The sequence below is a fragment of the Choloepus didactylus genome, chromosome 19, assembly GCF_015220235.1.
Source record: "Choloepus didactylus isolate mChoDid1 chromosome 19, mChoDid1.pri, whole genome shotgun sequence".
Lineage (NCBI taxonomy): Eukaryota > Metazoa > Chordata > Mammalia > Pilosa > Megalonychidae > Choloepus > Choloepus didactylus.
In genome coordinates this window covers 21,631,885-21,649,660 of record NC_051325.1, presented here as the reverse complement: position 1 = coordinate 21,649,660, position 17,776 = coordinate 21,631,885, and the positions used below count along the sequence as shown (strand labels likewise).

Genomic DNA, 17,776 nt, shown 5'->3' with positions numbered 1-17,776 from the left:
TGTGTATTTCCCTTCAGAATTTATACATTTTGGTTCCTCACAGCTTTATTTATATGCATTTGTTAATATATTTGATTTATGTGACTATGACTTTCTTTCCCTCTACCGTGTTAGTCTTGGCTATTACCTTTAATCTGTAAGCTTTTTGAGATCAGGAATCCTGTATTCTATTTTGTTTCTATCTCCCTATGGCAATGAGAACATTATCCTGCACCTAGAGCAATTATTATTCACAGATTAACTGGAAACAAGCTTATGTCAATATAAGGGAAAGAGATGTCCTATGGGATCGTAGCCAAAAAGAAAATTCTCATTCCAGAGTTTGACCTAAAAAAAAAAGAAAAAGGAAAAGAAAAACAGAAAGAAAGAAAAAGAAAAAGCATAATGTATGTCTTAAATCTTAACCTAGAAAGAGGCAAAATTGCGAAATCTGTGTTCGCAAAGCCCTCTCATTAAAAATAAAGGCATAATTTTATACAATAGATAAAGTTCTGTACAAGCATATTTATAACCCCAGTATCACTGTATAAAGGAAAGCTGCCCTGGCCCTTTTATTTATTCAAGCCAATTAAAATTTTAATGAGCCCCAACTATGTTCAGTAAACATCTCGCCTTTTACCTTTTACATAAAATCAGATTGTCCTACAGAAGTTTTTAAGGACTTTAAAATATATTAAAATCCATATATCTAAGCATCAGGAGTTTCATTTACCAAAATCATTTATGATATAACCTGTTACTGCATTAGCAGTTAGCAGAAATGACATTACCCCCATCCTCCAATGTCTGGAATGAACTCAGAGGGCATTTCTCATTTCCTGTATCAAAGGGTATCAGTTTTTCACGCTAAGGACATAAATGAGGTGTGGTACCTAGGAAAAATATTCACATCCTTTAAAATGAGAGATACTTCTCCTTGAAAAGCTTAGCCTGCTTTCAAAGTTTTGGAAGTAATTAAGAACACAAACCTCCTTGGGGCTCCATTGGCTCTGTCTATGAAATCCACTCACTTTTTATCACACTGCCTGGGAGAAAGATGAGGCAGGCCATGGATGTGTAAAATCCTTGACAGATTAACTCTTGGGGAGACTTAGACCCAAGTGGAAACTGCTGTTATGTTTGCATGGAAGTAAGGAAAATATAGCCTGTTTTAAAATAATACCAAAGCATACGGCAAAAAGGGAAAATGGCATTAGCTTTGTTGTTGGGCTCAGATCAAGAGCTCAGATCTTTTGATAGAATTCATGTTTATTTTCTATTTGAACACCGAACTCAATTGAAATGAAGTGTGTATAGATGCCACTTTCTATTGGGTCCTATGATTAGAAACTCTGAATATAATACCCCTACAAGTGTCAAATCATAAATAACAATCTCATCAGGGAGACACATTGGTTTCTCCCTGTCAATTAGCCAGTGGCTGAATTTCTTCACAGCTCTGATTACATTGAACATAGATAACAAGTCCTACTTCCTAATTTTATTGATTTTCTCCATGCTCTATAGAAAACTATTGATCCCCATTTTCTTGTTCAGTTACTAATTGATTTCATCCTTCATTTAATTTTGCTTAAAGTGAAACTTCTTCTGTATGTAACATAACATAATAAAGAAAAAAAAGGTGTCAGAGCCACTTAAATCTATGAAAATTTTGATGAAAATTTAGTGACCCATTCTATGAATTATCTATAGTTAATAATACAGTGAAATAGTGAACTTCTCACTGCCACCCCTACATACATGTAGAACCCATCTATGTTGCAATCAACACAGAATTTAGGTTTAGGAAACACAGTATAAACCAATGATGAGAAAATCACTTTTACTACTAAAATAAAACAAACCTAAAAACAAAGCACATACATACTCAAAGACACACACAGAGACATGTATTTCCCTTGTTTGGTGAGTTTTTCTTTTTCTTTTCTTTGTCTGCTGGACAGACACTTTACTTTCAACTGTTGCGCCATTAATGATAAATGTTTGTAGTCTTGTAATTCAATAAATTTTCTTCTGTAAAGTTATATCAGTTTGTGTCTCTTCCTTCATCCCATGATTTGCTTTGCACAACACTGTCATACATGGACTAGAATGGAAAATTTAAATAAAATTGGTGATGGATGGTGACAGCCAGGTTTCTCACTGTTGCTGTGCAGGGTTACTAATAAGTAAGGAGAAAGGCTACAATGGTTCATGTGTTAATGGATTGGAGTTGCAGATGTTAGTATGAACTCATTTTTTAGGTTAATGTAGATACAGATGATCACATATAAAAATATTTATAGATATAGATATGTTTATATATATATGGGTTATTAAACACACTTGTATCTCCTTGCTCTGTTAGTGAAGACAACCTTGAAGCAATGACATTCCACTAGCAACAAGCACACTTTGTGCCAAGAAATTGATTTCTAATGTAATTTTCCATTAAAAGGAACCTAACCACTCAATAATTGGGGGGAATGCCAAAGACAAAGGAACCAATGGAAAGAGCTCCAAGTGTCCAGGTTTGGAAAATCTGAGTAGCAAAATAAATAAAATAATATTGGATGCTAATAAAAAATGTAAAGTAAATATCCATTAGATCATGCTTATATAAATAAATGATTACAGATATAAATTAATTATTGTATACATAAATAGGTGGGAATAGATAAAACTCCCATGCAGAAGAATTCCAAACAATTTTGTAGATAACTCTGCCCACAAGGAAGTGAAGCGTAAATCCCCAATCCTTAAGTGTGGGTTGCATATAATGACTTCCTTCCAAAGGGTCCAGTATGGAAAAGGGGGAGGGAGAGTAACCTTATTTTGAGAAATCTGAGCAAATACTACTTCAGCCAGGTGGTAAAGGCCAACATGAGTGATAAGTCCTGTTGATAGTGTGTACTCTTGATATGTTGCTGACAGGGCGGCGCAGGAATGAGACACAGACACAAAGTTAAGAATTAAGGGAGCAGGGGACCCACTGCATTTCATGCTAAGTGGACGATAATGCACCTTTGCTCCAGCTATTTATTTCAGAAGATAAGGGAGTATATGCTAAATGTCCTCAGGCACGGGAGAGCCCAACAGATACCTATGTTTACATCCTGTTGCATATCAGAAGAAACAATCTAGGTTTAGGATAATGGTAAACGTTGTCGTCATAGTCACAAGACACATATCTTTACGGGGTGTGCCTGCATGGCGTTCCATGCAGGCCTGCAGCTTAGCATTCCAAGCCACCACCCTAGATATGGCTCAGGCAACATGGAAGACTCGGTTTCCCACATTGATATGATGTGGTTAGAATGGGACTTCACCCCATGCTCCTCCTCTCAAGCCCTCATAACGCCAGTCTAATCATGAAGAAACCTTCAAGCAAACACCAGTTGAGATTTAGAGGCATTCAACAAAACACCTGACCAGTATTCCTCAAAATTGCCAAGGTCATTAAAACAAGGAAAGTGTGAGGAACTATCATGGCCAAAAGGAGCCTAAGGAGACATGACAGCTAAAGGTATGGTGCTATCCTGAATGAGATCCTGGAACAGGAGAAGGACATTATGTAAAAACTGAGAAAATCTAAATAATGTGTCGTTGTTGATTCATTAGTTGTGACAAATATGCCTTACCAATGTAGGATGTTAATAATAGGAGAAAAACAAGAACACACTATACAGAAACTCTCTACTATCTTCTCAACTTTTCTGTAAACCTAAAACTGCTCTGCAATAAAATTTTTATTAAAAAAAAAACTGTCCCAATCTTTGAGAAGAGTTTTTGGCGTGGGCATAGACTGGATGGTTGGGATTCATTTACACAGTAATGAAGTAAACTACTACTATCTAGGAAGGCTGAGCAAATTTCCACGATGTCAAAGCACTTGTATTGTTCTTCTAAAGACTGATGAACATCTGGGTGAGGCATAATGATGGTGCCAACAGCTGGGTACTCATCTCTGCATGCCTGTCCTTCAGTCCTGGAAAGATGTAATCACTTGATCACAGAGCAAATACTCTCAATTTTCCAATCCTGGGCTTCAATCAAGAATTGGGGTGAACCTCACGTAACCCTGAGATAGCACTGGCTGGCTCATTTAGATTGGCTGTCTATTAATACTGATATTTTCCTTTGAAAGTCCATTGTCTTGTTTCAGGCAATAGGCTACTGAAAAAAAAAAATAAAAAGGAAGACAGGACAGGAAAAAAAAAGGCAGATTGAAATTTATGACTTTACTGTGCTTATGAAATTATGAAAAGGAGCCAGCCCCATCCACACTGGCCACAGACAAGTGTAGCTATAACTAAAATTTACAGGATGCATAAAAAGAATCACATCAGCTGAATGTTATAAATCATAGCTGCCTAGTCACCCCAGAAAATTCCTAATGGATCGTCGTGCCCTCAGGTTTAAATGGTTGTCCTTAAGAAGTAAAGGTAAGTGACAGGTTAGGTACATAAGCAAATGGCATCATTGCATTTCCTGAATTTAGAATGGTGGGTTGGAATGAACAACCCACACAGGGGCATTGCGTAGATGCCTGCAGGAAACTTTCATTCAAGCTCCTACTATATCCTAAGCTTTAAACAAGTATAGGGATACTGAAATAGCAAAACACATCCCCGGTATCAAAGCGATACCTTTTAAATATACAGATGATCTGATAACCAGTGGCAATACAATGAAATGAGTACTCTCTGGGAAGTAAGCCCAGGGCTGAGTGAGCCAAATTGGTGATACATGGGATCTTAAGAAGTTTGGATTTTATGCTGAAGCAATAGGTGGTTACTGAAGAATTATAAACAGGGAAATACTATTTTTTAAAAAACTTAAGAAAAATATTTCTGTTTAGGAGGCTGTGGCAGTCTTCCTGGTGAGAGGAGGATGAAAGCTTCAACTAGAGCAGTGATCATGTGGATGGAAAGGAGGGACAAGTGAAATGGTACCAGCCTAGATTGTGGGCTGAAACGGGGAAGGAAGTATCAAAACTTATTCCCAGGTGCCGGGGTGGCCAACAGAGAGAATGATGGTGCCCACTGTCGGGGGGGGAGAAATGGAGGAGCCACAGTGTCTCAGGTTGGGGTTCCTGGAAACAGTCTCTGAGATGGAGCACTGCATGCAGAAGTTGTATTGGGAAGCACTTTTAGGAGAAACACCCAGGGAGAAAGGAGGATGGCAGGGTTTGGTAGAGGGAGAATCTGATCCACAGAGCAGATGCAAATGAGGCCTCAGCTGATCGTAGGGGACCTCAGAAAGTGGAATGGCTCCTCAGAGTTGCCCCAAATTGAGGCAAGGGGACCCAACACCTCTGTACCCCCACATCGGCAAGTGATTGTCCACAGGCCCCCACACATTTGAGTAAGGGAGTTCCCTACAGCTTAGGACAATTCCCAGGTTGGGCTGCAGCCATGGATATCCGCAGCAGCTCATGGAGTGCTGCATTGTCCTGGAAGAGGGAATCTGATTGACACCACAATATGCACCACAAGGTGACGTTTTTAGTGTTTTTCCTTTTCCTTTATTTCAGTTCATGCTTGTGTTTGATCATTTGTTTTGTTTGTTTGTTTTGTTTTTTAGTCTTTACTTGCTAGCATTTATTGCTAGGTTAATTTATTACACAGAGAATGATACTCTGTTGAATGTGGTTACAATTATACATACGGTACCAATTCAAGATCATTATACTTAGCTGCTTATTTTCACAGGTAGGAGGGAAGGGTGTGGCATAACTCAAGTGGGCTGGGATGGCAGGAACCAGATATATCAGGGTAGAAAGAGGAATATACCAGACCCCATGACTAGCTGTGCTTCAAGTGAGTTTTCAAATTAATTGGTTCCTTCCTTGAGGAGGGTCTGGCTCAGAAGAAACAGGAATTGGTAAAGCTGCACCCTGTCCACAGTGATCCACAACCAAAAATAATCCTATCTAAAAGGACCCTAGACTTCTGAATGCTGCTTCATTAAGGTTTCAATGACACAAAAATGAGTATGAGCCTGGAATAGAGATGTGAGTTGGAAATAGGTTGTTATAACCATCGGGTTACGGACAGTGGTTGGTTCTGTGAAGGCAGGGGCATCTGCTGGGATAGTTGGGAAAGGAGGAAAAGAAACAAGCCTGGAAACCTAGGGAAACAACAATAATGCAAAGCATTCCTCGAACTTTAAGGTGCATACAAATCACCTGGGGATCTTTTTAAAGTGTGGATTCTAGTTCCACAGATCTGGTGCGGGGCCTAAGATTCAACATTTATAAAAAAGACATGCAGGTGATGCTGATATTTCTGGTCCATGGATCACACTATGAATAACAAAGAGTTAAATAATCAGAACAGGAGGAGGCTCAAAAGATGGAGAAAGAGGACCCAAGGGGTCCACAGGAGGAAAGGAGTTGGTGATGTTTCAAAAACAAACCAAGCATGGTTGGCATTTCTATAAACCTAGACATGGCTTGAGTAATAATGGAAATTGCTTAGGAGGTAGTAGTTAAACCACATACTCCTTACTTCCCTGGAGTAATACAACAGCATGAACCCTTTCCACATGAATCCATCTACCATATTAGTTAGCAGAGGCTACATTACTAAGAAATAAGGCATTGGGATGGGAAGTTAGGAGGGGTTGTGTGATTTATAGTGATATTGGGGAAAAGGAGGAGGCAGAAGAAGTAGATAGAGGTCTGCAGAGGGGACTGTGGGAACCCAAGAAAAGGGTATTAGGAAGAAGGAAAAGAGTACTGAAAAGATGGAAAAGAACAACTGAAGAGGCATTACCCATTCCACACTATTGTCAAAGGATAGCCCTGAGCTAGGAAGTACAAGAAAGAGCTGTACTTATCAAAGAATGAGTACATGAATGAGGGAATGAGCAAGCATCTCAAGTACATACCTACCTACTTACTTATATACATCATTTTTGAGGAGTGGGGGCTTTAGTTTGGGTTCCCCTGAAAGCACTGTGAGATTTGGGAGCAGGTAGCTTAATTGGAAGGTGATGCCACAAAGCAGGGGGAGTGAGAATGTTGGCCAGGAAAAGTGGACACAAGAGCACATTATCTAGGATGCTACGTTCAGCCTCAGGGGCTCACTTCTGCCAGGAGTTCGGACAAGTGTACAGAATCCTCCTGAAGAGTCCATCAATATATCCTCCAGCTCCCCCACCCCCACTGGTGGAGTGTGGTCCCCTGGGGGCATTACTGCCCCTCCACTTCTGGCCTTCACTTGCCCTTGGGTTCAGAGGAGGGCCCTGAGGTGAAAGGGCAATGAGCCACTCACATCCCATGCTGGAGATTGGACTCTGCTCATCGAGATGAGTCTGACCCCAAGGAGAAATGCCCACTGCACCTGCTGCGGTCATCGGAGGTGGGGTGAGGGATGTGATGCAGGGCTACTGAAGGCATCAGGCACCAGAGGACAGATTTAGTGGATTCATAGACATTTTCTGAGGCAGTGCAGTTTGCAGGTCTCAAGTCCAGGATGCTAACACAAAACAGTGGTTAATTGGGGTTGCCTAATGGGAACTGAGCAATCTAGAAGCTACAATCAGCCTGTTACCACCATGCAAATAGATGCTCTATAAATTCTTCCCTGGCAATTCTGTTCTTCCTAATTAATTGGCCAAGCTAAACCTCTGGAAGCAGCAGCACAAAAGGTAAACTTCAGCTTGGTCCCTGCCGAAATCATCACAAATCCAGTATTAGTCGGATGTGAATTAATGAACTTTTAGTGGAGTTGGTTTTTTGTCAGATATATTGATCCTGGAGTGAAATAGCCCATTAAAGGCTATAATTAAGATGCAGTTTCTGTTTGAAGATGAAGTGCCTGGGCAGGGACAAATTGCAAGATGCTCTTTGCTGTGAAGCTGACAGGTGATCAGGGGTTGAACGCGTACTGAGTTTCTCTTGTTTTCCTCTTGACAGGAAATGGAAGCCAAGTTTCAAATGAAACAAACAAGTTTGCATAATTATTTAGTCCCTAAAAAGGAAAAGGAGCTCCAGATCACAAGTTACTGGTAAAAATAGGGTTTTCCAACCAAGCAAAAGGAATCTGTTTGATATTAAACATACCCTGCCTTTCACTTACCTGTTTTCCTACTAGAAAGAGGGATTTTTTTTTAATCAGACATCCTTTCACTAGAGAATTGCATTTGAGGGGATTTTGATAACAGCCACTGGCGAGAAGAGCAGGCAGGGAATAGCTGAGACAAATTGCTGATGGGTAAGTAGGAAGAAAACACTTCTGCATTTTCTTTTTGAAAGATTCAGAAAATATTCATTTTCTAATTTATTTGGCATGGGTGGAATTTTTTTTGTTTGTTTGTTTTCAAGAAAAGTAAGGAGGTGCTGGGGACCAGGTGAGGGTGCAGTCAAGGTGAGGAAACACTGCAAACAGAGATGGCAGCATGACTGCTTGGCAATGCAAATAAGTTCCTTGAAAGGATGAGTTATAAGTAGAAAAAAATCAGGATCCCACCTTGTGCATAGGAGAGAAGCAGGGAGGAAGAAAGAAAAGTAGAATTTTAAGGAGCTAGGAGCTGTCCGTGTTGCCATTTGTATCTTATCATGTTGAGGCCTCATTACAATCCTTGGGTAGGAGGTGTAGCTTGATCCTATTCCCATTTTAAAGATGGAAAAATAGAATCTCAATGAAGTTGAATAACTTGGCCAAGGTTAGCTATAAGGCAGCAGGATCAAAATCTAACCACAAATTTGGTATCTAAGTGTCCCCTTCTTTGGAGCTCCTAAAATTGCCCTTCAACAACGTTTTCTCACATTTTCCAAACAGTATATGGTCATGTTCATATGCAAAAATGTATAGGGTCTGCTGGTACAGATATCTCATGGACATGGTTTTAGTGATCATTGTCAGCCACCAAGAAAATTGAAGCTATGTGGAATTTAGACATAAATGTCAAGCACATAGTATTGCCATTTACTGTGAATATCACTTAAGGGCCCTGATCAATGATACCCAATGGACCAGAACTCTCTTTCCAGGGGGTAGCAGGGAGGATGCTTCTGAACCTCAGCTCTCAGGGCTCCCTGTAGGCAGCCTCAGCTGTGACAGGCAAAGGTGAATGTTTTTCCTGACCAGACTGCATGGGCATTAGTGATAAGATGATCGTGGGGAAATGGACAAGGAGTTGCTATACTAACTTTTAAGCCAAACCAAGCTTCTTGAAGTACTCAAGTTTCAATAAGTGTTTTTCCTGTGTACTGGGGTTGAATGGTTTGTCCCCAAAGTTTACATCCACCTGGAATCTCAGAATGTGACCTTATTTGGAAATAGGGTCTTTGCAGATGTAATTAGTTAAGGATCTTGTTGTAAGTCATCCTTGATTTTGGGTGGGTCTAAATCCAATGACTACTGTCCTTATAAGAAGAAGAAAAGACACAGAGACAGAGGAGAAAGGCACATGAAGTGGAGACATCTACAAGCTAAAGGTGCCAAGATCGATGGCAGCCATTAGAAGCTGGGACAGAGGTGTATGATGGATTATCCCAGAGCCTCTAGAAGGAACCGAACATGCAGACACCGTGATTTCGTACTCCTGGCCTCCAGAAATGTGAGAGAACAAATGTCTGTTGATTTAAGCCACCAAGTTGTAGTAACATGTTACAGCAGTCCTAGGAAACTAATGTCACTTCCTGAACCTGCCTCATTCTAGGAGGAAAGTGTGAATGTTTCTAAATGGGAGACACTGACGATGACTGCAATGGCCAGTCTTGCTGCCCCATCCAGATCCCCCTTACTGGGCTGGTGCACACACCTCCAGCTGTCATGTGTTGGGTGCTAACAGCTTCCAGCTGCCCCCTTCTCCTGAGAATTGGTCTGAGCAGAATATGAGTTGCCTTGCCTGGGAAGTTACTGTTCTTTATGGCCAACCTCCAATCTCCAGACTGCAACTTACTAACATGGTGATACAGCCTCCATGAGACAAATCTATGGTGCAATTCATGCCTCGGAGCTCCCCGTGGGACTCAAGCAGAAGTTTGTCACCAGTGGAGCCCACACCTTTGCCTGGCTTCCTCCTCTGTCCTATCCTGCTTCTCTCATTCCTCTAGAGTTCTCTTCTGAAAGCCCACCCTCCATAAGTCAATGCACAGGAATCTCTGTCTCAGGTTCTTTCCTTAGGGAACCTGGCCTAAGATGACCGTAACCCATCCAGTCTTACGAGATACCACCAAAAAGCTGGTGCATCGTTCTCAGTGTCAGCTTAGTTCATGGTGTGATTTCAAGGTCGAGTCAATGCAAAGGATCCCTTTGATTTCCAAAATATTTCTACAACATAGTTTGATAAAAGTTGAAGTTAATTTAAAGTTAAACAAAGCTTTTCATTCTAAACTTCGATTTCAGATTTAAATATAAGGGTGGCAGATAATGTAGGGAATCATCTGCAAGATCTTGTATTAGGAGGTTACTTCTTAGACCTTACACCCTAAGCATAAGCAATGAAAGAAAAAAGCAGATAAATGGGAACTCCTCAAAATTAAAAGCTTCTGTACCTTGAAAGAATTTATCAAAAAGGTGAAGAGGCAGCCAACTCAATGAGAACAAATATTTGGAAACCATGTATCTGACAAAAGACTGATATCTTGCATATATAAAGAAATCCTACAACTCAATGACAATAGTACCGACAGCCCAATTATAAAATGGGGAAAAGATACAAAAAGACATTTCACTGAAGAAGAAATACAAATGGCTAAAAAACACATGAAAAAATGTTCAGCTTCACTAGCTATTAGGGAGATGCAAATTAAGATCACAATGAGATACCATCTCACACCAATTAGAATGGCTGCCATTAAACAAATGGGAAACTACAAATGCCGGAGAGGATGTGGAGAAATTGGAACTCTTATTCATTGTTAGTGGGACTGTATAATGGTTCAGCCACTCTGGAAGACAGTCCGGAGATTCCTTAGAAAACTAGATATTGAGTTACCCTTAGATCCAGCAACTTCACGTCTCAGTATATACTCTGAAAGCAGTGACACAAACAGGTATTTGCACACCGATGTTCATAGTGGCATTATGCACAATTGCTAAGAGGTGGAAACAACCCAAATGTCCTTCAACAGATGAGTGGATAAACAAAATGTGTCGCATACACACGATGGAATACTACGTGGCAGTAAGAAGGAACAAGATCGTGAAACACATGACAACGTAGATGAACCTTGAAGACATAATGCTGAGTAAAAGAAGCCAGACACAAAAAGAGAGAAATTGTATGTTACCACTAATGTGAACTCTGTGAAAAATGTAAAATAAATATTTTATGTTGTAGAATGTAGCAGACGTAGAGATAGACAGCAACTAGTGAAGGGGGAACAATATTCTAATAAGAACAGATAAGCTATTGAGGGTAAACTCAATCTTATGGGAACGCTCAGGAATGATTATGGTTTGCGAACTTTCTTGGGTGTGGTGGGATCATGTTGGAGGCAATGTAGTTATCTTGGGTTACTTATTGGGTTTTTCTTATTTCTTTGTTTTGTTAGGGTTTGCTGGTTTTCTTGGAGTATGGTGGGGACATGTTGGGGACAGTGCAGCTGTTTTGGGTTATTTGTTTTTCTTGATCCTTTGTTTTGTTTTGTTTTGTTTTAAATTGCTTTTTTAAATGTTTTGATAAAGTAAAGAAAAGCTATTGCATTAAAAAATTAGCTTCAGTGTAGCTATTTTAGGTTATTTGATTTTTCTTATACCATTGTTTGATTATGATTTGTGCCAAATCAGAGTGCACGTGCAAGGAGGCAGTACTATTTAATGGATAGTTGAATAGAATTTGCTTTTATCTATCCTTCTTGAATCATTACATTCTTCAAGTGTGGCCTTGGCATTGGCTCTGAAGGAAATTGCATCTCACCATTTAGTTAAAATTCAGTAGGAAAATGAAAATTCATTCCTTAAAGTAATAAATACTCTGCATGCTAAACATTCACTCCACATGGAACCAACAGAGTTCAAGTGGTTATAACTTTAGAGTTTTCTTTGAGGCCTAAAATTGGCTTATGCTTGCTTTGTGACCCCTTCTTTATGAAATAAAAATCTCTAATTTTCCAAACCTCAAAAGCTCAGCTGTAAAACTCTAGGAGACCAACAAGAGAAAAGGAAAGTTTCCTTCAAAGATGTCTCTAAGCTGTTGCTGGCTAGTTTTGCTCTCTCTCTCTCTCTCGAAGCATTAACTATATCTTTTGACACTTGTCCTTGGAAAAAGTCCAAATGTGGAAAATGGTAGAAGCAAACTTTCTTTACCCTCCTGCCTGGAACCTCTGATGATGTGGACAAGTTCTAGCTGGTCCTTTTATGGGTGAAACAAGGAAGTCAGTATCTGCCCACCACTCTCAGCCATGTCTGACATGAAATAAGTAAACACATAGCGAGGTTTTCTGAATTAAAAATCAAAATCCTCTCTTCTGGTTAGGACCCTTGAAAGGGCTTGAATCAAAGAGGCCCAGTGGCAGCTAAAACACAGGCTCATTGCCATTAAAAATATTCTAAGTAGTGTGTGTTTATTTCTAACACAATAGTTGAGAGAGGAGAAACTGAAATCTGGAACCATATTTTCATCTCTGCAGCCTCAAGTTGTAGACATTCAAAATACAACAATGACTCTTTTAGTTCAATTAAGATCTGAAAACCAAAATTGTCCTTAGAAAGGAGGAGAAATCCGTTTATATTCCTTTTCAGGCAGGGAGGGAGGTCTTTCTGGCAAAGCCTTTATCTTCCATTCAGGACGGGGAAACTTAATCGTTGAGTTCAAACCTTGTCTCGTCGTGGAGTTCAGGATGCGCCGACTTCCCCTGATGGGAATACTTCACATTCAGGAGATCACCCATCTCATTAATGGCTTCTAAGACCTGCAACGAGATTGCCTTCCATCAGTTCCCTCTAAACTCCTAAGTGTCTCTGCTCTCTGAACCTCAGGGTAATGGTGAGCTCCACTAAGACCCACAGTCTTGTTTTGCTAGCGTCTTTAAGGTTAAAGAAAAGGAGCAAGATCCATGTCAGTAGGCTATGGTTTATAAGCCCTGTTGGAATGTTAGATGCTAATTCATTTTATTTCATTTTCTTCGATGGTCTGACTCCACGTTATGAATGTTTATTTTGTTTTTTGGGTGTGAGGAGAGGACGAAAAGGATCTGGCCCAAGCTTGCCCTTTAAGGCTTTCTTTTAAAATTTAAGGACTTAATATAATCTTGTGGAAGAAAAAAATAAGGTTGCAGGTTACAATGAATGTTATGTCTTCATGACACAGCAAACCAATCTGGCCAAGAACAAAATGGAACCTTGTGGGAGCCAATTAGCATCCTCCTCTCTTCGCTCATGCTTAACCCTCCCTCTGCCAGCATTGAAATACTCATCTCTATGTTCCATGGGATAATAGAATTTAAAACCAGAAGGGACAAATAACTCATCTGTTTCAACACCCTTACTTCAGGTGGATAAATGTATTCCCCATTTTACAAATCAAATAACTGGGAGCCAGAAAATAGAGAATGTTATGCTTTACTTCTGGTATTTAATTGATCTTAGGATATTAGGCATGTCATTTAAACTTTCTGAGCCTGTTTTTCTTAACTTGTCAGATGAGGAGGAAGACAACATTAGGATCTAATGTTTTGAAAAAGGTCAAGCAAAGGCTGGTAGCATTAGAATGATTGACTAATGGGACTTAAGGATGTATTTCTTCTTTGGATAGTCTTTCAACTAACATCAGTCAAGATATTCACCAATGTGTTTAGAGGGGTTTATTTTTGGGTGGTAGGATTATGGGTGATTGAAATGGTCTTTTTCCTGCTCTGTATTTTCTGTATTTTCAACATCAAATGGAAGTAGTAGGAAAAAGTAACAGAAGTTATCTTTTAAGTGACATCTCTCTGGGATGGTTTCTATTTGAGCTTGGCTGAAGGTGAGGGATGGGGACACTCAGCAGTTTCCAATGTGGTGTACCTGCACACTCTGGGGGATATGTGAGACAATTCATTGGAGGCTGTGGGAGGAAAACATTAGGATTTATATTCATCTTTATTTCAATCTTCTTAACATCTATTTTTGTGTCTGTTATATAATACTGGTGATGCATATATAATTTATAAATAAATTTATATTAAAGCCCACTGACCAAAGACCAATGGAGCACAACTATAGTCGAAGTCTGGTTTATGTAGCTTACTGCAGGAAGGGAGTACACACTCCGGAAGAGCAATGGGGATCAGTGAGGGGGAGCTGGAGGGGCTTCTTACAGCATTTGACCTTGAACTAGAGAGGATTCTAAGGAAGCAGAACCAGTTCTGGGTTGGGTGCCATCAATGAATTGCTTGGATATACTTATAATTCTTATCTGGAAGGAGGGAGGATTCAAGCAAGGCTAGCACTGTTACTGGTAGAGGAGCAGTTGTCACTCGTGATAGAAGAGGGAGATATTAAGTCACTTCTGTGTTTGCAGAATGGCCTTGTCTCTGTCTTCTTCCAAATATGGTCACTTGGTAGACTTGTCTAAATGTCATTTACATTCTGTGAGTGTTGTTTATGTTCAGTTGCGACCTGTGCCGGTTTGAATGTATTGTGTCCCCCAAATGCCATTATCTTTGTGGTCTTGTGTGGGGCAGACGCTTTGGTGATGGTTAGATTTGCTTGGAATGTGCCCCAGTCAGCTGTGGGTAATGATTTTGATGAGATGTTCCCATGGAGGCATGGCCCCGCCCATTCAGGGTGGGCCTTGATCAGTGGAGCTATATAAATGAGCTGACTCAGAGAGAGGGAACGGAGTGCAGCTGGGAGTGATGTTTTGAAGAGGAGCAAGCTTGCTAGAGAGGAACATCCTGGGAGAAAGCCGTTTTGAGGCCAGAACTTTGGAGCAGATGCCAGCTGCCTTCCTAGCTAGCAGAGGTTTTCCAGACGCCATTGGCCATCCTCTGGTGAAGGTACCCGATTGCTGATGTGTTACCTTGGACGTTTTGTGGCCTTAAGACTGTAACTGTGTAGCAAAATAAACCCCCGTTTTATAAAAGCCTATCCATCTCTGGTGTTTTGCATTCTGCAGCATTAGGACAAACTAAAACACTACCTTCATACCCTGGCTTCTCCCCAGGGTCATTTTCTATTTTCTTTTATTTGTATATTAAGAGATGTGCTCAAAAATTGTTATTGATATGGATGCATGAGCTTAGAAGTTTAGAGGCAACTGTCTAGTAGACGTCTCAGTGCTCCTTTCAGACCATTCCACAGGAATTGAGAGAATCACCAGGCCTGATATTGACCGATTGAGGTATATATGAGTAACTCAAAGCTGTTTGGATCAAAAAAGACAAAAAACAGGACTCATCCAACCTGTCTACATCCCTTCACATCAGGGAGCATGGTTCACTGGTCAGCTCCTCTTCTCCCCCAGGCCTGCAATGTCCTTCCCTTCACTGTCTTCTTCCCTTGATGTGTAAACACACTCAAGTCTTCCCCCATTCTCAAGGGCCTTTCCTAAACCTACTTTTTGTGCCTTCACAGGCCTTCCTTGAAAGACAAAATCAGATTCTAGAGCTTAGTAGAGCATGCAAAGCTGGGGGAACTGAAGGGTTGTTGTAACCAATGGTAGAAGATGTAATTGTCCAGATAGAAGTGTGAATGAACAGGCCGAGGACAGATCTTTGCAGAGTACCTACATCCAGGGTGAATGCAGCAATTGCAGGCAAAGAACTAGACTTTCATAGAGCTAGAGAAGTCAGAAAAGTGGGCTGGCACATTGTTAAACATGCTAAAAGAGGAGAAAGTTTACAGGAGGAATAGGATCAAAAGTGTCTTCAAAAAACTCTGGGTGTGTATGTGTGTGTGTGGGTGCAAACAATTGACTTCAAACTATCCTCATCATTCTTTTATTCCTTGTATTCTTAGTTCTCTTCATCATTATATTCTCATGACTTAAACTTGTGTATAGCATGAAGTAGGTACACGGCAAACATTTATTGAATGACAGGCTAAAAAGTGAGCTATCTCTAGGGTTTGAGATAACGACTTTGTTGTTATTTATACTCTTTTATATTTTCCAGGTTCTCTAAAATGAATACTTTTTTTTCTTCTTTTAAATGAAATGAGTTTCTGGTAAGAAAGAGTAGGCAAGTCTTTCAAAATGTTTGGCTGAATGCAATCTCAACATGCCTAGAACTGAGCTCACATCATTCCCCCTCTCTCATTGAGGATTTGCTCTTCCTTGTTTAACTGTTCATTTAACTGCTGTATCATCCTTCCATTCACCAGGGCTAGAAACTTCAAATTATCTTTGATTCCCAATTTGTACACATGCCCCGCATCTGATCATTTGTCATGTCCTGGCAGTTCCATGCATTTTGTAATCTCTGTTCATAGATCTGGTTTTTTTTGTTTGTTAGTTTGTTTCCACTGCCATTGATCTAGTCATCTTATTTTGTCCCAATAGCTCCATTTTAGGCTTCCTTCCTCTTGCCTCCAATCCATTTGTCACGTTTATTTTGTAGTGACATAATTATGTCACTCCCCTCATCAGAAACTTTGGATGCTGCCCCACAACCTTTATAAAAGAGGCCTAACTCAAAACCCACTTTCTTTCCCTGTGAGCTTTCCCCATTATAATAATTCATCTCACCTCCACGCTCCAAGATAACCAGGCATTTGATGCCAAAATAGCGTGTTAGGTCAGCTTTTGCATTAAAGACGATGTAAACAGCACACCATTTGGCTACTCTTTGACCCTTTCTATGAAACAAAAATGCTGACGACTCAGATCTTCACTAAACTGCTTTTCTTTTATATCTACTGAATTGATCACTTGGTTGTTGGGCATTGCTGACATAGTCTTGTTTTTTTTTTTTTTTTTTTTTTTTTTTACCAGTTTCATTAATGTTATTTTTCTAAACCTCCCAAGGGAAACTCAGGGACCCCCTAATGCTGGTTCAGTGAGAATCAAAGGTGACAGTACTAGAAATCCCAGAAGAGGCCCTGTTGGCCTGTGGTACACTCACCGTGTCTAACATATCCTTGGTATGTGATGCAGATACACAAAAGCGAGCCCGAGCTCCTGCGAGGGGAGTGGCTGGAAATCCAACAACCACTACTCCAATTTTTTTCTTTAGCAGATGCCTAGCAAAAGCCCTAAGGGAAAGGGAAAAAGAAAGACTGAGAGTAGACAGAATTATTCTGCAAAAAGAGGAATATGACTAATGAAAATTTTTTGGTGATGATTAGTAGAAGATGGTCAAAGTTACTAAAATTCTGTCAAACATGAATGACCAGGAAATGAATGGAACCATCAGTTAGCTGACACTACTTATAACTGAGTGTATAGAATTATGGGACCTGATGCACCCATTAGACAATTTCACGTACTGAGTCTTTGACATCAAGCAGAAAATGCTGAAGTGTGTTATTCTGGTTTAACAAGTTTTTATCTACAGGGGTTCTAGGTATAAAAACCAAACAGCTAATACAATGCAATTTATATTCAATGCAAACTTAAATGTTTTAAAATTTTTATTAATTTGAGGACCAGGATGAGAGGATGTGTAGGATCCAACCCCAAGCCTTATCCCCACTCCAGGGCCAGGGATTTTATTTTCCATCAAACCAGAGATAGGAAATAGCAAGTTCTTCTCATTTTTCTTTTTAATGTGTGAATGAACAGACTCAGGTATGCTCATGGATAATAAGCCTGTCATCTCAGTTAATGGGGAATGTGGTAGGAAAGACACAGGGAAAGAAATGGGCACACACAAACAGGCTGGTGCGTAGATGCATCCTGTAGGATATAAGCTACGTAA

The 17,776-nt window shown here is 40.1% G+C and overlaps 1 protein-coding gene across 1 annotated transcript in view; it reads right to left on the bottom strand.

Annotated features, from left to right (window-relative positions):
• Nucleotides 1–12,566: 12,566 nt before the first annotated feature.
• The window catches only part of LOC119515819 (serine palmitoyltransferase 3-like), a 169,442-nt gene continuing 164,232 nt past the window's right edge, over nucleotides 12,567–17,776 (bottom strand). The window contains exons 11-12 of the mRNA XM_037812014.1: nucleotides 16,982–17,111; nucleotides 12,567–12,850 (exon numbers count right to left, since the gene is read on the bottom strand). Of these exons, the coding sequence (XP_037667942.1) occupies nucleotides 12,737–12,850; nucleotides 16,982–17,111 (244 nt within the window). The 3' untranslated portion in view covers nucleotides 12,567–12,736. The remainder of the gene's footprint in view (nucleotides 12,851–16,981; nucleotides 17,112–17,776) is intronic.